This window comes from Genypterus blacodes, unplaced genomic scaffold (assembly GCF_046128005.1).
Source record: "Genypterus blacodes isolate CSIRO-AG114 ecotype Tasmania unplaced genomic scaffold, CSIRO-AGI_Gbla_v1 ptg000280l_1, whole genome shotgun sequence".
Classification (NCBI taxonomy): Eukaryota; Metazoa; Chordata; class Actinopteri; order Ophidiiformes; family Ophidiidae; genus Genypterus; species Genypterus blacodes.
Window position 1 is genome coordinate 38,510 of NW_027467071.1, and position 16,118 is coordinate 54,627.

The window sequence follows — 16,118 nt, forward strand, 5'->3', positions numbered from 1 at the left end:
CCCCTTGTGGGTCTTCCTCAGTTCAGTCAGTTAGGTGAAGAAGATAAAGAGAGCTCAGTGGCTCCATCAGCTGGACTGTGGAGGCTGATGAGGTCATCACACGGCGCCTGGATGCTGTTTAACATGTCTGCACTTGTTTCATGTTAGAGCCCCATTAGCTCTCGGTTGCCTCAGAGACGGCCCTATGACCTTTGACCTACAGAACATTCAAGTGTTCTAAGGAAAAACGAAACTTGCTCCCTCATTTATCAAATATATGTTTACTTTAGTTTGTCACACTTAAAGCTTTAAAGGTCTCATGATGCCTGCAGCTTGGTTTGATCTCTACCAGCTTAAAGGTCATCGATCAGTGATCAGTGATGATTATTGATCCTCAGAGCCGCTGGGTTCAGTTTAAGAGTTCACACCAAAATAAAATGCAACATCATCCAGATCTATTTACATAAATACAAGAACATCATGAACCCTGGAGCTGAGGCCAGACAGCTGGTTTCCCTCTGCTACACACCCAGGCCCCCTGCAGGCCGGTCCAGGAGGGAGTAGCGGCCCGGCTCCTGGACGCAGCTCACGGACGGACCTTGACCGGATGTCCTCGGCGCGGGCGGAGCCGCCGTAGTTTCACCACGGCGTCGACCCTCTGCGCCCAGATGAGTGCTGATCTGTGAGGAGCGCAGGCTCCGCCTCTGGCCCTGCGCCCGGACCTCATACAGCTCCACTGAGGTCTTCTTGTACCTGGATTGGGTTCAGGTTCAGGTTCAGTCAGCAGGGGAGCTTGCGGCTTAATGTGCTGATTGATGATTAAAGGACTCACAGTCGCAGCAGCAAAGACGACAGAACCACCGACACTGAAGAGGCGGCCATGGCAGCTGAACCCATCCAGGGCTGCAGAACCAGGCCCACGGGCATGAACACACCTGCAGAACCAAGAGTCACACTGTTCCTGTGTGTGTGTGTGTGTGTGTGTGTGTGTGTGTGTGTGTGTGTGTGTGTATGTGTGTGTGTGTGTGTGTGTGTATGTGTGTGTGTGTGTGTGTGTGTGTGTGTGTGTGTGTGTGTGTGTGTGTGTGTGTGTGTGTGTGTGTGTGTGTATGTGTGTGTGTGTGTGTATGTGTGTGTGTGTGTGTGTGTGTGTGTGTGTGTGTGTGTGTGTGTGTGTGTGTCTGTGTGTGTGTGTGTGTGTGTGTGTATGTGTGTGTGTGTGTGTGTGCGTGTGTGTGTGTGTGTGTGTGTGTGTGTCAGCCACCTCACCTGCAGCGATGGGTATTCCAAGCAGGTTGTAAATGAGAGCAAAGACAAAGTTGATTCTTATCCTCCGCACGGTTTTCTTGGACAGCTCGATGCTGGCGACCACGTCCAGCAGGTCGTTCTGAGAGGAGGACAAAGCTTAGAATCTGAGGTCAACACACACACACACACACACACACACACACACGCACACACACACACACACACACACACACACACACACACAGACACTCAAGGCGTTTGCCACCTACTCTGATGAGGACGATGTCTGCTGCCTCGATCGCCACGTCTGTGCCCGTGCCGATGGCGATGCCGACGTCGGCGCGGGCGAGGGCGGGCGAGTCGTTGACCCCGTCTCCCACCATGGCGACCCGCCGGCCTCGCTCCTGCAGCTCCTGCACTTTGGCCACTTTATGAGACGGCAGAACCTCGGCGAACACTTTCCTGATCCCCACCTGTGGAGGAGCAGCAGGCCGAGTGTCATCGTGTGGGCACTTCCTGTCTGGGCTCGCACACTGGCTGTTGTTGTGGTTTACCTGTGCAGCGATGGCTTTGGCCGTGCGTCTGTTGTCTCCTGTTATCATGACGACCTCGATGCCCATGCTGCAGAGCGTGTGCACCGCCAACGCCGACTCAGGCTTCACCGTGTCTGCCACGGCCAACATGGCGCACAGGACGCCTGCAGACAGGAAGGACGCAGGATCAGGAGTGTGATGGAGTCGTGACTGTGTAATGTGTTCTCACACCAACCGTCTATGGCGACCAGGATGGCCGTCTGCCCTTTGGTCTCGTGGCTGGACATGGCGGCGTCCACGTCGGCTCCGATGTGGTGGCCGTTCCTCCTCATCCACTCTCTGTTCCCGATCAGGACGGAGTAAGACGACGCCTCGCCTACGGGCAAAGACGTCTGTTAAACATGAACCTGAGGGAGAGGCGGGGCAGGAAGTCCACACACAGACCTGTGGGCGGAGCTTCGGCAGCAGACAGCAGGCTGCTTTCGTCGGTGGTGGCGCCCGGCAGCAGGAAACGCTCTTCGCTCCGCCGCTGCAGCAGATGTTCCACGTTGGAGACCCGGCAGCTGATCCCACAGCCGGGAACGGCCTGGAAGTCCTGGCAGCTTCCCAGCGCCTCAGAGTCCAGCTCCTGTGAGAGGGACGGACAGACGTGGAGGATTAAGGACTCCATCAGACCTTAAAGACATCCAGCTTCATCACTCAGAGCCCTCCTCGCCTCTTTGCAGTGTTTGGCCACCGCCATGCCCAGCGGATGCTCGCTGCTGGCCTCCGCCGTGCCGACCACCGCCAGGATGCTCCTCAGAGGCATGCGGGCCATTTCCCACAGCACCAGCACACGAGTCACCCGGGGCGCGCCGTTTGTGATCGTGCCCGTCTTATCGAACATCACAACGCCGATCTGAGAGGAGAGGGAGAGAAGATGTGATGACCTGTTAGGCCACAAGAGGTCGCTGTCTCAGGAGAAATCAAGGAACATGAAGAGGCTGCAGACTGGATGAGACTCCTTTACTGTGTGTATGTGTGTGTGTGTGTGTGTGTGTGTGTGTGTGTGTGTGTGTGTGTGTGTGTGCGTGTGTGTGTGTGTGTGTGTGTGTGTGTGGGTGTGTGCTGCAGTTTAGCCATGTTGAATCCAGTTTATCTGAGGCTTGAATGCTGCAGGTCTACATTCTGAGACAAAGCTCATTGTTCTCAGACATCAGTGGACAGGAAGCAGCATCACTTCAGTTTGTGTGTTTAGGGTCATCATGACACACGGAACACACACGTGACAGGATCAACACTCACACAACCTTCAAACGCTCATGGAAATAAATTAGGATTAAATCAGAAGCACGTTTCTGTGTTCTACGTGTATTTACAACTTTTTGAGTTTTAGTTTAGTCTGGGAGCTCAGAACTTATCAGTCGACCCTCTGCAGGATGTAAGGAGCTTTGACCTTGTGTGCCATCTCCAGCGGCTCTCCTCCCTTGATGAGGATCCCGTTCTGCGCTCCCACCCCGGTGCCCACCATGACGGCGGTGGGCGTGGCCAGGCCCAGAGCGCAGGGACAGGCGATGGACAGGACGGTGATGGACGCCTGGAAGGCGAAGCGGACCACGACCTCCGTCTGCGAGATGTTGGAGTTGTAGCCCTGAAGAGACAACGGAGGGTTAACCGAGCCGCAGCCCGACGGAAGCAGCGTGGTTTGGCACTCGTAAACACCGGCGTGCTCACCGGGAAGTTGTCCCTCACGATGTCGAAGTTGACAAAGCCGACGGCGAGCCAGGCGACCAGCGTGAGCACGGACGCCATGACGATGAAGGGGACGAAGTAGCCGCTGAGCCGATCTGCAAACTGCTGGATGGGAGCCTGAGCAGAGGAGAGAGGGTGTGTGTGTGTGTGTGTCTGTCTGTCTGTCTGTCTGTCTGTCTGTCTGTCTGTGTCTGTGTCTGTGTCTGTCTGTGTCTGTGTCTGTCTGTCTGTCTGTCTGTCTGTCTGTCTGTCTGTCTGTCTGTCTGTGTCTGTCTGTCTGTGTCTGTCTGTCTGTCTGTGTCTGTCTGTCTGTCTGTCTGTCTGTGTCTGTCTGTGTCTGTCTGTCTGTCTGTCTGTGTCTGTCTGTCTGTCTGTCTGTCTGTCTGTCTGTCTGTCTGTCTGTCTGTCTGTCTGTCTGTGTCTGTGTCTGTCTGTCTGTGTGTGTGTGTATGTGTGTGTGTGTGTGTCCAGTGTTTGCGTCTCACCTTTGATGTTTGTGCTTCCTCCACCAGTTTGACTATCTGAGACAGAGTGGTGTCGGCGCCCACGTGTGTGGCCGCCACCAGGAGAGCGCCGTGAGCGTTGATGGAGCCGGCGATCACCAGGCTGCCAACACGCTTACTGACCGGCATGGGCTCACCTGAGAGAGAGAGAGAGAGAGGGAGAGAGAGAGAGAGAGACAGAGAGAGAGAGAGAGAGAGAGAGAGAGAGAGAGAGAGAGAGAGAGAGAGAGAGAGCCAGAGAGAGAGAGAGAGAGAGAGAGAGAGAGAGAGACACAGTTCTCAGATGTCTCTCTGGTCTCTATGGTAGCTGTATTGATCGGTGTGACTCGGTGACTTGGTGACTCTGTACCTGTGATCAAAGACTCGTCTGCCATGGAGTTCCCCTCTATCACCTTCCCATCCACAGGGAACTTCCCCCCTGGAGCGACCTTCACGACGTCGCCCCGCTGCACCAGCTCCACCACCACCTGCTCCTCGCTGACACACACACACACACACACACACACACACACACACACACACACACAGTGAGTGTCCCTGTCCCTCAGGAGCTCTGGTCTGGTCTGAGGCGGTCCTTCCTCACCTGATGATGGAGTTCCCCGGCCCCAGTGTGACCACAGTGGCATCGGTGGCCTGCAGAGACATCAACTTGGCCAACGCCTCCGAGGTTTTACTCTGAGAAAGACACAAACACTTGAACGTGGTCAGGTGGGGTCATGATGGGAGTCATGATGGGAGTCATGATGGAGTCACAGATCCTCAGCTGACCTCCAGTAGATCATCAACCACCACAGATCCTCTCATCATCACATCCAGGTTAGTAAACCACACTGACGGTCATAAAGCCACAGACTGAGGCAGTAAAGCCCAGAGTTTTATCTCCCTGTTTACCTTTGCGACGTGCTCCAGCCACCGACCCAGAGCGATGAAGACGAAGAGCATGGGCGGCGTGTCGAAGAACGTGACGGGGCTCTGTGCGGCTCGCTCAGCCATGGCCACCACCAGGACCACGCAGGAGTAGACGTAGGCGATGGACGTGGCCAGGACGATCAGCACGTCCATGTTGGCCGTGCGGTGGCGTAACGAGCGATACGCCTGCACATAGAAGTAACGACCGCCGAAGATCTGGAGGGGAGAGACGAAGGCAGAAGGTCCAAGACGGCATGAAACTAGTAGCTTAGCCAACGGGACACAGAGGACAGAACAGGCTCACACACACACACACACACACACACACACACACGCTCACCTGTACGGGCGTGCAGAGCAGGAAGAAGGCCAGGTTGAGGATGGAGAGGCCGGGCAGCAGGTTCTGCTCCTCGGGCATGGAGCCTCCGTGCTGCTGGTGCTGGCTGTCCATCACCATCATGTAGATCATGAGGCCCATCACAGGCAGGCCGAAGACCAGACTGAAGAGGAAGGAGTTCTTCCACCTGGACACACACACACACACACATGTTCAACCTGCACATGGAGCCCCAGTGGCCTAATGGATAAGGCACTGGCCTCCGAAGCCAGGGATTATGGGTTCGAGTCCCATCTGGGGTGGCATGCAGTCTAAGTCTTGTGCAGATACTTGCTGTGTTATCTCTTCTGTGTGATCAAAGTTGTTTTTGAAGCCGGGCTTGGTCAGACTGGCCTCAAAGCCGAGACTCTACGAGAACAAACGGAACAGAAGACGATGTTCAGGAGACCCACAGGAAGTAAAGACTGAAATAAAAGAGTCAAGTGTTTACAGTTGTGTTTATGTGTTTATGACCTGGATGAGCTTGATAATATCACGAGCTCCGATCACGTCGGGGTCAAACTGGATCTGCGCTTTTTTGGTTGCCAGGGCGACGGAGGCCCCGAGGATCCCTTTGGTTGTGGTGAGCTTGGACTCGATGTTGTGCACACAGGACGCACACGTCATCCCTGTGACCTGCGGGTGACATCACACAGGTTTAACTAACACGTATGATCCTGAACACAGAGACTTCCTGCCCCAGGTGCAGACCTACAGTGAGGTCCAGCTTCCCGTGTGTCACTGCGTTGTCTTCAATCAGCGACGCCCCAAAGCCTAAGTCCTCTATGAGCTGAGTCACGCCTGCAGCAGAGACGGCCTGTCCGTCATAGTTCACCTCTGCTTTCCCCGCCATCAGGGACACCAACACAGAGACCACGCCTGGAAGTCATGTGTAAAACAGATCAGGATGAAGTGAGCATAATGCTGAGAGGAGGAGTGGAGATGAATGAAGCCCACCTCTGTGCTTCAGCAGGTTCTTCTCTATGTTGGCCACACAGGAGGCGCAGGTCATCCCTGTGATGCGGATGAAGCATTTTTGCGATTTGATTTTGGCAGGACTTGTGGTCGTGGCGTCAGCTCCGTTGCTAGCTGTGGCATGGCGGCGTGGCTTCGTCTCTGAGGGCTCAGGAGGCCTGGAGTCCACGGGAGCCACGGGCCTGGGCGGTGCAGGACCACGTGCAGGTTCTGGAGAGGAGAGGGAGTAAAGGTTCTGATGTGATGGTTCTGAGTGACAGAAACAGGGCCAGGACTTTAACTGAGCTCCCTAAAGAAGGCCCGACTCAGATGACCGGACCTGAAGGAAGAAGAATCTGCTTCTAATCTGCTTAATTCCACATCTTGGCAAGCTGTTGTGTCATGAAATCCAAGCAGAAAAGGCCCGTCCAGTCTGAGGGCCCTCTGTCATACTGGAGAGCATGGCTGTCTGGTTTCCATGGTAATCAGTGTAAAAAAAGGGGGAGGAGGGACATGTTGAAAACTGAGGGGCAGGTTTTTAATCAGTCTGCCTCACACACACACAGAGCACCTGCAGGTTACTGGGTTACTCAGCTGAGACCATAAATGATGTTATAAACCCATGAGTCCCAGTCTGAGGAGACACCCAGCAAGGAGGGCAGCATAAAACAGCAAAACCACGAGGGAGGATCATTATATAGAGCTTGAAACGGACGTTAACAACTACCTGCTGATTGTTTTCTGGATCTGATCTGCTTTTCTGGATTGAACAGGGCCGCTATGATTTATGAAACTGACCTGGAAGCTCAAAACACCAGAATTGGACTTTTTACATGAAACTACCCTTTGATCACTGGGTGTGTCTGAATTTACCGAACAGAATAAAAGGGTTTTATGATGAATGTTTTTTTGCCATTTTGGTGTGCGTAAAAAATGTATTATTAAAGATTTGATACAAGAAAAGGAACTGGAATGAAAGTCCAGGTTGGCAGTGTGAAGACATTCCTTCAGGTTGAGTCTAAGCACTCAAGTGTCAGAGCCTAAAGGGTTAACGTGACGAGACTGACAGGGACTTTTACTGTGTTTGTACATCAGCACAAGGAACAATGCCTTTCTGTCTCTCGGCCTTTCTAATTCCAGCTCGGGAGGCAAGAAAAACCAGTTGAATGGTAACTGGGTTTGTTCCAAGATGTTCTGTCCGTCACTCAGCCGCTACACCTACCCTGAAGCAAGGCATCAAAGCCCATGTCCTCCACCGCCGCCCTCAGATGCTCCGGTGTGGTGAGACTGGAGTCAAAGACGATAGTTCCCTTCTCCTCCTGCAGTGACACGACCACCGACTGGACTCCTGCCATCTGGGAGATCCTCCCCTCGATGGACTGAACGCACGAGCTGCACGTCATCCCCACAATCCAAACGGTGACACTTTGCGTTGACAGATTCAATATGGCTGCTGGCGTTTCCCTCTGCCAGTAGCTGATGATTCGTCCCGACGGGTCATCGGCGACTAAAGAGGCACCGAATCCCATCTCCTCAATCCGGTCTCTTAGCTCCTGTTGTGTTACCAGAAGAGGCTGGAACACAACCAGAGCTGTGCCATCATGGAGGAAGACCTGAATGTGTGAGACCCCTGGCAGCAGCCCGATCTGTCCCTCGATGGATTGCACGCAGGACTGGCAGCTCATACCGTCCACCCTGATCTGAGCCGCTGACTCCACGTCGGATCCCAGAGCCTGGAGCTCCAGGGCGATCCCTCTGGCCGTGATGACCGACGCATCATAGTCCACTTTGGCTAAGCCGCCCGCTGAAGACACGCTGACGGCGAGGACTCCGCTCAGGCTGGCGATCCTGCTCTGGGCCGCCTGAATCTGGTACTCAGCCTGGAGGCCCAGGAGCCTGAAGATGGCTCTGGCAGCAGCCGTGGCCCCAGGACAGAGTTCACTCTGGCTCCCATACTCATAGGCCAGGTTGTCAAGGCCTTGCGTCTCCTGCAAAGACGAAAGCAAACGTGTGAGTGAAGCTTTATCATTCCAGTGCCAAACTACAAACACACTCAGGGAGATCCCATTGCGCTTTCCACTCTCAGAACAGAGCTGAGAACTGGAACTAATCCCTGACTGCTGATTTCAGACCTCACGTCCTCTTTTCGGTTCACAGTGCAGAGTGAGAGAGCGGAGGGCGAAAGTGACGACATGATGAACAAGGCCACTACACAAACTACACAAAGCTCCAGTGTAGGAGAAAGGACACTAGATATTGCCTCACTTTGTTGCTCTACACTCAGTAACCTCTGACTTCAGCGTGGACAAAGAGATCACATGACGGGTGAAACATGAAGTCTGTGCCCTTCTGCTGAGCCTCACAACGTGACTCGGCTTTACAGAGCTGGGAGAGGAGATGAGTGTGAAAACTCAACCTAAAAGGGATTTAGATGCATTAAACTGGGACTGAACTAGTTGAGGTTGATTCAGAGGATGGTTTGGATCCATCTCTCTACAGGCTATGAGCCCTACTGAGCTGAGAGCCACCACAGATGGGACTCGAACCCACAATCCCTGGCTTAGGAGGCCAGTGCCTTATCCATTAGGCCACTAGGGTTACAAAGAGTGCACAGACACGCTTCTGCTCTGTTCAAAGTCCCGACCAAAGTGCAGGAAAATAAATAACAGGCAGGAGATTTCAGAGAAAACGTAAACTGGAGCCCAAACATCTCCATGTCCAGTCTGTTCACAGCAGCCTCACATAGGAACACAACACGTCTACTGTCTGGTGTGTTTACCTGCTGTGGCCTTATAGCGGTCACACAGGGTGAGAAATGTGATTTAGTGGCGACTGGAAACAGGAACTGAGCCTAACACACACACACAAACACACACACACACCCAGATCAGAATTCTAGAAATGAATCAATAAGGGTGCAGGTTTACAGTCAGAGCTTCAGACAGGATGAAGGATCAAACTGAATGAGGTCTTCCAGCGTGGTGACATGATGCAGATCAGCTGCGGCCCTTTAAGAGGACATGAGGTCACTTTTACATCCTCCTCCTTCTGCCACTTCAGCCACAATCACCGTGATGCTCACAGAGATCACAGCTGCTTTCGTGAACTGTGTCTTTGAGAGAGAAGAGGACTTACACACAACGACCCAGAGACAACAGAAATGACAGACAATATAGAGTTCAACCAAAGCCAAGAGATGTCAGTCAGTGGCTCAGAGTGAAGACATGAGGCAGGTAGATAGTGTTTAGCTTCATACTGATGTTTATTATCATGTCATTCAGATTAATACTTTGAAATACAATTGAGCAGTTTTAAGTGAAAATCCTGCAGCCTGTGTCCAAGTCAACTTTAGTCAAGACAAGTTTGTGTCTACAGATCAATATCACATCTCTGAGCTCCATCTCTATGGGCTTTACTGGCCCACAACATCAGGCAGGTCCAGACCCGTCCAAAGCTCTTTAGGAAGACCAGGACAAACTCCAGACACAGCCGAAGAAAAAGGAAGAAACATAGCAGGAAATAACGTGCGAGAGAGAGAGAGAGAAGGAGAGAGACAGAGAGAGACAGACAGACAGAGAGAGAGAGACAGAGAGAGAGAGAGAGAGAGAGAGAGAGAGAGAGACAGAGAGACAGAGAGAGAGAGAGAGACAGAGAGCGAGAGAGAGAGAGAGAGAGACAGAGAGACAGAGAGACAGAGAGAGAGAGAGACAGAGAGCGAGTGAGAGACAGAGAGAGAGAGAGAGAGAAAGAGAAAGAAAAAGAGTGAGAGACAGCGCGAGAGAGAGTGAGAAAGACAGACAGACAGACGGACAGACAGACAGACAGACAGACAGATATATCTTAATGATAAATGGAGGTTTTGTCATTTATGTCAGATGCTAAAGTTTAAATTGAGTACAGATTCCATTTGTTTCTCCTCAGTCAGGATGAAAAAAGCACAGCTATTAAATAAACAATAACAGATCTCCTCTATCCACCAATCAAGTCTGAGTTAATGAATGTGATCAAGTCATCATCTGCCTCCTTAATATGATAACCTGATAATCTGATAACCTGATAGTCTGATGATCTGATAATAGAACGCCCCTCTGCTCGTCTCACTCAGCCTGAGGTTTTAGAGACAGACGCCTACCTGAGCCATGATCCTGCTGACAAACTTTCCCCTTCAGCCGCTGCACTTGATTGTTTCCTCTCTGCTTTGTCATCATGTTCATATGAAGATGACACTAATTGATGATTGGCTGAACTTTGCACCAATCAGATCCACTGCCTGGTATAAGCTGCCTGTTAACAAGTGACATCCCAGCTCCCATTGGCTCTGTGCTCATTATTAATGTAGGGAGGCAGTGTTATTGATACATGGAGGAACAGAGTGACAAAGTGATGGGGATTCAGCTTCATCATCATCTTCATCATTCTTATTATTAGGAATCATATCCAGGAAATGGTTACTCAGTGATATGCACACACTCTCATCTGAAGTGTGTGTGTGTGTGTGTGTGTGTGTGTGTGTGTGTGTGTGTGTGTGTGTGTGTGTCTCATCTGTTGTTTCATTATGATGGTGAGGTTCACTTTTATGGAATTTAATTTAAGCATTTGCAACAAAACACTGTGTTATCTTGATATTGCTGACTTATACATGTACATTCATATACATACATACATACACACAAGTATTAAATGATGTTAACCCCTAAATGTCTGAGAAGTGACTTGCATGATGTATATGGTGATAGATTCAAGGACTGGCCGAGATATGGGAATTTTGCAAATGTTGTTTTCGGTCAGCAAAACTTTTGTGGAGTTAATAAACAACTGAGCTGCTGCGTGTTTCCAGAGATGGATAATGATTTAAACTTCTGACCAGAGCTCCTTAACACTTAAAGAAACGAGACACAACCACATGAACAAAAACAAAGCCGCCGCCGTCTGCGCTGACGGACTGACGGACTGAGGACGCTCTGAGTGTCGGTGCGTGGGTCTGGAGGCCTACCTGACCCGCTCCGCTCCGCGCCCCCGCAGCAGGACCGTGGACCCCGCAGGTGCAGCCCGGCGGCCATCCACCCTCCACCATGCAGATCTGCTCCGGGGCGGCCGCATTCAGAGGGCGACTTCTGGGAGACTTAGGAGAGAACATGACCGCGCTGCTCGCTGCTCCGGCTGATCGGCGTCTATCAAAAGTGGAGGGCAAAAGTCCGCGGCTTGTGTGTGTGTGTGTATGTGTGTGTGTGTGTGTGTGTGTGTGTGTGTGTGTGTGTGTGTGTGTGTGTGTGTGTGTGTGTGTGTGTGTGTGTGTCCTGCTCACGGAGATAAGAGCGCCGCGCACTCTGGACATACAGACGTCATATCTCTGCTGAGATCCTGAAGGGGACCCTGGACCACCCGCTGGGGGGGGGGGGCTGGGGGCACCTGAGGGTCACGTGACTCCTCTCGTCACACTCACGGTGACTTCAGCCGCTTCATGTTTGCAGGTTAAGTTGTTTACATTCAGTGAAGCGAAGCCGAATGTGCAGAAAAACAAGTTTATTTAAATTTGTACAACATTCAACTTACAAAGCCATTGATGGTTAATTAACCCTTAGGTGTCCGTTTCCTCTCTGACGTGTGTGAATGTTATAAAGTTCACCTCGATGCTTCTGCCTGGAAAACAACACGACTGTTATCAAACTAAACTCAGCAAGCGTTCATGTTTAACAACCACAAGGACTTTCTTTATAAAACTGTTTTATTGAGCGTTCTCAATCAAACTCTGAAACGTCTCACTGCCAGGTCATGTGGCAGTTTAAAGATGGGAGTTAAAAAGTGATAGAGGAATAAACTCCGCCTCCTGTCTGTCTGCAAACAACAACAACAGAGTTGTTGCTTCATCCTGTGGAGTTTTTTTGCTCAAACATGTGGAGAGATGTGTGTGTGACGGTCCACAGCTCCGCTCGGCTCCCTGAAGCAGACGACGTGTGTGTGATTACGTAATGTGGGAACTTAATGGAACGCATGAGGCTGCATAGGAAACAGGAAGGCACTCAGGGGGGCGTCGACCGCCGCCCACGCTCCGCATTTCTCCAAAACCCTGTAAACGTACACTTGCAATGTGGAACAGATGAACCGTTTCATTCGTAACTGTGGCGCGCACACACACACACACACACACACCGCCAACACACACACACACACACACACACCGCCAACATGCAGCGTTTGTTGGGTCGGCACATGTACTACAGGAGCAGGAGGACCATGTGGCCTTCAGACCACACGGGAGACTACATGTTCATATGGGGACTCTTCGGTAGTGGGAGGGGGGAGGGTCTTTGGGGCCTGCTTGGGATCAGACTGGAGCGTGGGGGCCCGGGGCCTTCAGCGTTGCCGGTCCCAGCGCCAGATGGAGGCGTCGTCGCACACGGCGATCAGGATGCTGCTGTCTCTGCTGAAGCTGGTCTGCCTGATGGCCGAGGTGCATTTAGGCAGAGTGAGCGTGGTGCACCTGAGGGGAGAGAGAGAGAGAGAGAGAGACGGGTAGACCAGGACCACACAGGGGCCAGACATGTGAGCAGACAGACCTGAGTGGGACACAGGAGTGTTGTGGTCCCTGGTCCTGACTTACTTGGCTTTGTGGGGGTCCTCCACCTCCAGGTCCCACACGTACAGCTTCCCCACCTGGTTCCCCAGAGCCAGCATCTACAAACCGATGTGACAGGAGACAGGATGTGAGTGAACAGATCTAAGGTGAGCTGCACTGTGGGTAACGGCGTGGTGCGTTCAGGCGTCGCCCCGTCACCTTCTGCCAGAAGTCCATGGAGAAGCGCATGTACCAGATGTCACACTGGCTGTAATCAAAGCGGCCCAGGATCGTCACGTTGGACTCGTTGGGTTTGATGTGATCCACGTCGTCCTCCATCTTACCGGGCTTCCAGCACACGATGGCGTTTTCACACGACTAGAGAGAGGAGAAGACCGAGACGAGCTGAGGTTTACACACACACACACACACACACACACACACACACACACACACACACACACACACACACACACACACACACACACACACACACACACACACACACACACACACACACACACACACACACACACACACACACACACACACACACACACACACCTTGGAGAGGATCAGGTCTCCCAGCCACCTCACACAGTCCACATAGTTCCTGTGGATGTCTCTCGTTGAGAAGTCGGGGAAGTGAATCTTCTGTGAGACAAACGGCCTGAAACAAGACAGACAGGTGAATATAGAGCGGCACCACAACGACCCCTGACCCCCAGAGCGCCCGGGGTGACCCCTTCTGCTCCCCACCTGTTGGTCTTGGTGGGGTTGTACTCGTAGGACCCTCGGATGGCTTTCTGCATCCGCTCTGAGTTGATCCTCCACAGTTTGAGGGAGTGGTCCATCCCACACGACATGATCTTCTCACCCAGGAGGTCAAAGTCCTGCAGGGGGACGCAAACAGAACAGAAGGGGGTCAGGAAGTGAGTCCTCTGTGTTCGCTTGGGCTCGGTGAGTTTGGCTTCATGAGGCGAGGCTCACTGCGCTCAGGACTTCATCTCGATGACCTTCAACGCCGCCAAAGATGGCCACCAACGTGTCCGTCTGAATGTTCCACAGGCGGAGGGCGTGATCTGAGGAGAGAGATACAGGCAGGCAGTGAGACAGGCAGTCAGACAGACAGTCAGGCAGTCCACTGATTACATAGAGACCACATGTTCTTGAGTTGTTACAGATGAAAGTGTTCTGTAGGTCTGAACTGTTTTGGTTTTACCTTTGCTGACTGACAGGAGGAGGTTTGGATCCCTGGGGTGGAACTTGAGCTCGTTGATGGCGTTCCCGTGACCCACGTAGTGCTGGACATACAGGAAATAAAGCACAGGTGAGGTGTGTGAGAGGTGAGGTGGGTGAGAGCGAGCACGCTGCAGTCAGAAGCCTCCGGGCCGTACCTTGATGCACTGCATGGTGATGTGGTTGATGATGCGGATGATGCCGCGGGAGCCGGCGACGGCCAGCAGGGGGTGACTGGTGTTTGTGTCGTAGGTCCAGGCGCACGTGTAGAAGTTCTCATCTGCCTTTGCTTCAGTGAAGGAGATCAAATATGAACAAAGGCTTCATTTCTAAGTGCGACTCCATCGCTGTGAGGTCGCTGGTTTGGATGACATCACTTGTTGCGAGGTTGATCGATGACATCACTGCTTTTAGCTGATGTGATACTGATGACGTCGACATCATTTCTTCATTTAAAACAACAGAACTTCACATAACGCAAGCAGTCAACACGACGGAGGAGCTGAACTCCTGTTGCCATGGAGACAGGCGGGTCAGGTGTGTAAGGATACGTCTGCGTCCACGTACGACTGAAGGAGGCGGATCTCTCCCTGTGAGTGACATTCATACAGAGTGACCTGCAGAGAGGAGAGAGGGGCGTCAAAGGAGGAAGAGGAGGGTGACAGACACACGCGGGAAGGACAGGGCGCCATGGCAACACCTTACCCTGTTGCTCCCGACTGTGGCGAACACCAGAGGGTCGCCCTCCTTACTGTGCCAGTTAAACTGGACTCCAAACAGAGGCTGGCCGTGGTCCTCCTGTGGAGACATGGAGACGTGATCAACCAGGGTAGAGTGTGAGTGTGTGTGTGTGTGTGTGTACCTGCACTCACCCTCAGGCTGTTCACACACTTGAAGGAGTATCTGCACTTCTTGGACTTCCACTTCCCCTTCCCCCAGCTCTTCCTGCCCGGGGCGTTGGCCGTGTTGGTGGGTGTGTCTGGACGCTCTGCATTGGTGCCGCTCTCCACACTGACAGCATCATCCTGCACACACACACACACACACACACAGGGAGAGAGGGACACACACTGTCAGTTTGTAGATGATGCAGGTTTGATGTCCTGATGAAGAGGAGGAGTTGCTGCTCTATACACCTGTCAGCTGTGCCTCTACAGAGCAGCAGCTCATGTGTGTGTCGCTCTACATGTATGTAAATCATCACAAACACCATGTGTGTGAGTCCAACTGGTTAAAGGAGCTAAACATCATCACTCCCTGACAGCGCGACTCTAACTACTTATAACGCTACGTTAACTCTTTAACCGTCAGCAGCCGTCGCTTCTAAACACTTTAAATTGCAGCTACGCCCGATAAGCTAACACATTAACTAGCTGCTAACGCTAGCCCAGGTCTCCATGTTGACTGAGTGAGCCGCGCAGCAGCAACATGTGAAGTTCCGCTTGTGTCGTGACGCTTGGAGACACGTGCAAGGTGTTTACAGATGTGTACAGATGTGTACAGATGTTGACGGCTCGTCGGGTCGGAGTTTATATCGACTTTAGCTCCTCAGAGGGACAAAGCTACGAGCTCCCCGGCTGTAGCTTTAGCACGATGCTAACACACCCGGAGCGGCACGTATCGCGTTCTGAGCGGCACGCAGGCTCCGGCGCGGGGCTGCTTACGTTCTCGTCTCCGGACAGGTCGGGGTTGCTGTTCTCGTCACTGCTTAGTTTCTGTTTTTTGGCTGGTATTTCTTTTCCCGCTTGAGAGGGGGACTCGGACATGTTCTTATTTTCCCTCATTTTGGTTTAAACTCCGCCTTTTCCGGTGAAGCGGCGTAACACTTCCGGCTTCACGGACGAGCATAGCAAACTATTTAATGTGTATATTTACGTAGGAAAAGCGTAAATGGCGGTATATCTGGATGTTACAATTCAAAAACAAATGTAATGTTTACTTTACTACTATTTTTATTATGTTTGTTGATGTGTCCGCACGTTTTTCTATTCTGTAGCAAATATTCAACCTAAACGTATCAAACGTCACGGAGACAACAACGCCCCCTCCTGGGCAGACATGTGACTTTCTTTCACAAACACAAAACAAAG

The 16,118-nt window shown here is 52.1% G+C and overlaps 2 protein-coding genes and 2 non-coding genes across 5 annotated transcripts; 1 reads left to right on the forward strand and 3 right to left on the reverse strand.

Annotated features, from left to right (window-relative positions):
• Positions 1-244: 244 nt before the first annotated feature.
• Positions 245-11,425, reverse strand: atp7b (ATPase copper transporting beta). 2 transcript variants are annotated; one of them, XM_076172060.1, is made up of 21 exons: positions 11,227-11,425; positions 7,456-8,221; positions 6,237-6,464; positions 5,995-6,158; positions 5,754-5,915; positions 5,575-5,648; positions 5,244-5,427; positions 4,886-5,119; positions 4,578-4,669; positions 4,344-4,471; positions 3,977-4,131; positions 3,474-3,608; positions 3,196-3,390; positions 2,476-2,658; positions 2,205-2,388; positions 1,996-2,136; positions 1,782-1,924; positions 1,497-1,700; positions 1,249-1,366; positions 812-914; positions 245-732 (listed from the first exon to the last, which is right to left on the reverse strand). In XM_076172060.1, the coding sequence occupies exons 1-21, from the start codon at positions 11,368-11,370 to the stop codon at positions 501-503; spliced, it is 3,969 nt and encodes a 1,322-aa protein (XP_076028175.1). In that variant the 5' UTR covers positions 11,371-11,425; the 3' UTR covers positions 245-500. The 2 variants fall into 2 exon arrangements, with proteins under 2 accessions (XP_076028175.1, XP_076028176.1); XM_076172061.1 differs by lacking the exon at positions 11,227-11,425 and adding an exon at positions 10,366-10,446.
• trnar-ccg (transfer RNA arginine (anticodon CCG)) lies at positions 5,470-5,542 on the forward strand. Its single transcript has one exon. It is a non-coding gene; the product is annotated as a tRNA-Arg (tRNA).
• trnar-ccu (transfer RNA arginine (anticodon CCU)) lies at positions 8,759-8,831 on the reverse strand. Its single transcript has one exon. It is a non-coding gene; the product is annotated as a tRNA-Arg (tRNA).
• A 529-nt stretch (positions 11,426-11,954) lies between the features above and the next one.
• eed (embryonic ectoderm development) lies at positions 11,955-15,833 on the reverse strand. Its single transcript, XM_076172063.1, has 12 exons — positions 15,693-15,833; positions 14,901-15,053; positions 14,734-14,826; positions 14,580-14,645; positions 14,187-14,312; positions 14,012-14,093; positions 13,780-13,871; positions 13,549-13,682; positions 13,354-13,459; positions 13,009-13,167; positions 12,835-12,908; positions 11,955-12,714 (listed from the first exon to the last, which is right to left on the reverse strand). The coding sequence occupies exons 1-12, from the start codon at positions 15,810-15,812 to the stop codon at positions 12,588-12,590; spliced, it is 1,332 nt and encodes a 443-aa protein (XP_076028178.1). The 5' UTR covers positions 15,813-15,833; the 3' UTR covers positions 11,955-12,587.
• Between the last annotated feature and the right edge of the window lie 285 nt (positions 15,834-16,118).

Coding starts and splice junctions, on each gene's coding strand:
- atp7b (XM_076172060.1), bottom strand. CDS start 11,370: ATGTTCTCTCCTAAGTCTCCCAGAAGTCGCCCTCTGAATGCGGCCGCC. Junction 4,670..4,885: donor GGCTGGAGCACGTCGCAAAG/GTAAACAGGGAG, acceptor TGTCTTTCTCAG/AGTAAAACCTCGGAGGCGTT. Junction 1,925..1,995: donor CATCCTGGTCGCCATAGACG/GTTGGTGTGAGA, acceptor TCCTGTCTGCAG/GCGTCCTGTGCGCCATGTTG.
- eed (XM_076172063.1), bottom strand. CDS start 15,812: ATGAGGGAAAATAAGAACATGTCCGAGTCCCCCTCTCAAGCGGGAAAA. Junction 14,646..14,733: donor CCACAGTCGGGAGCAACAGG/GTAAGGTGTTGC, acceptor TCCTCTCTGCAG/GTCACTCTGTATGAATGTCA. Junction 12,715..12,834: donor GAGGACCCCCACAAAGCCAA/GTAAGTCAGGAC, acceptor CTCTCCCCTCAG/GTGCACCACGCTCACTCTGC.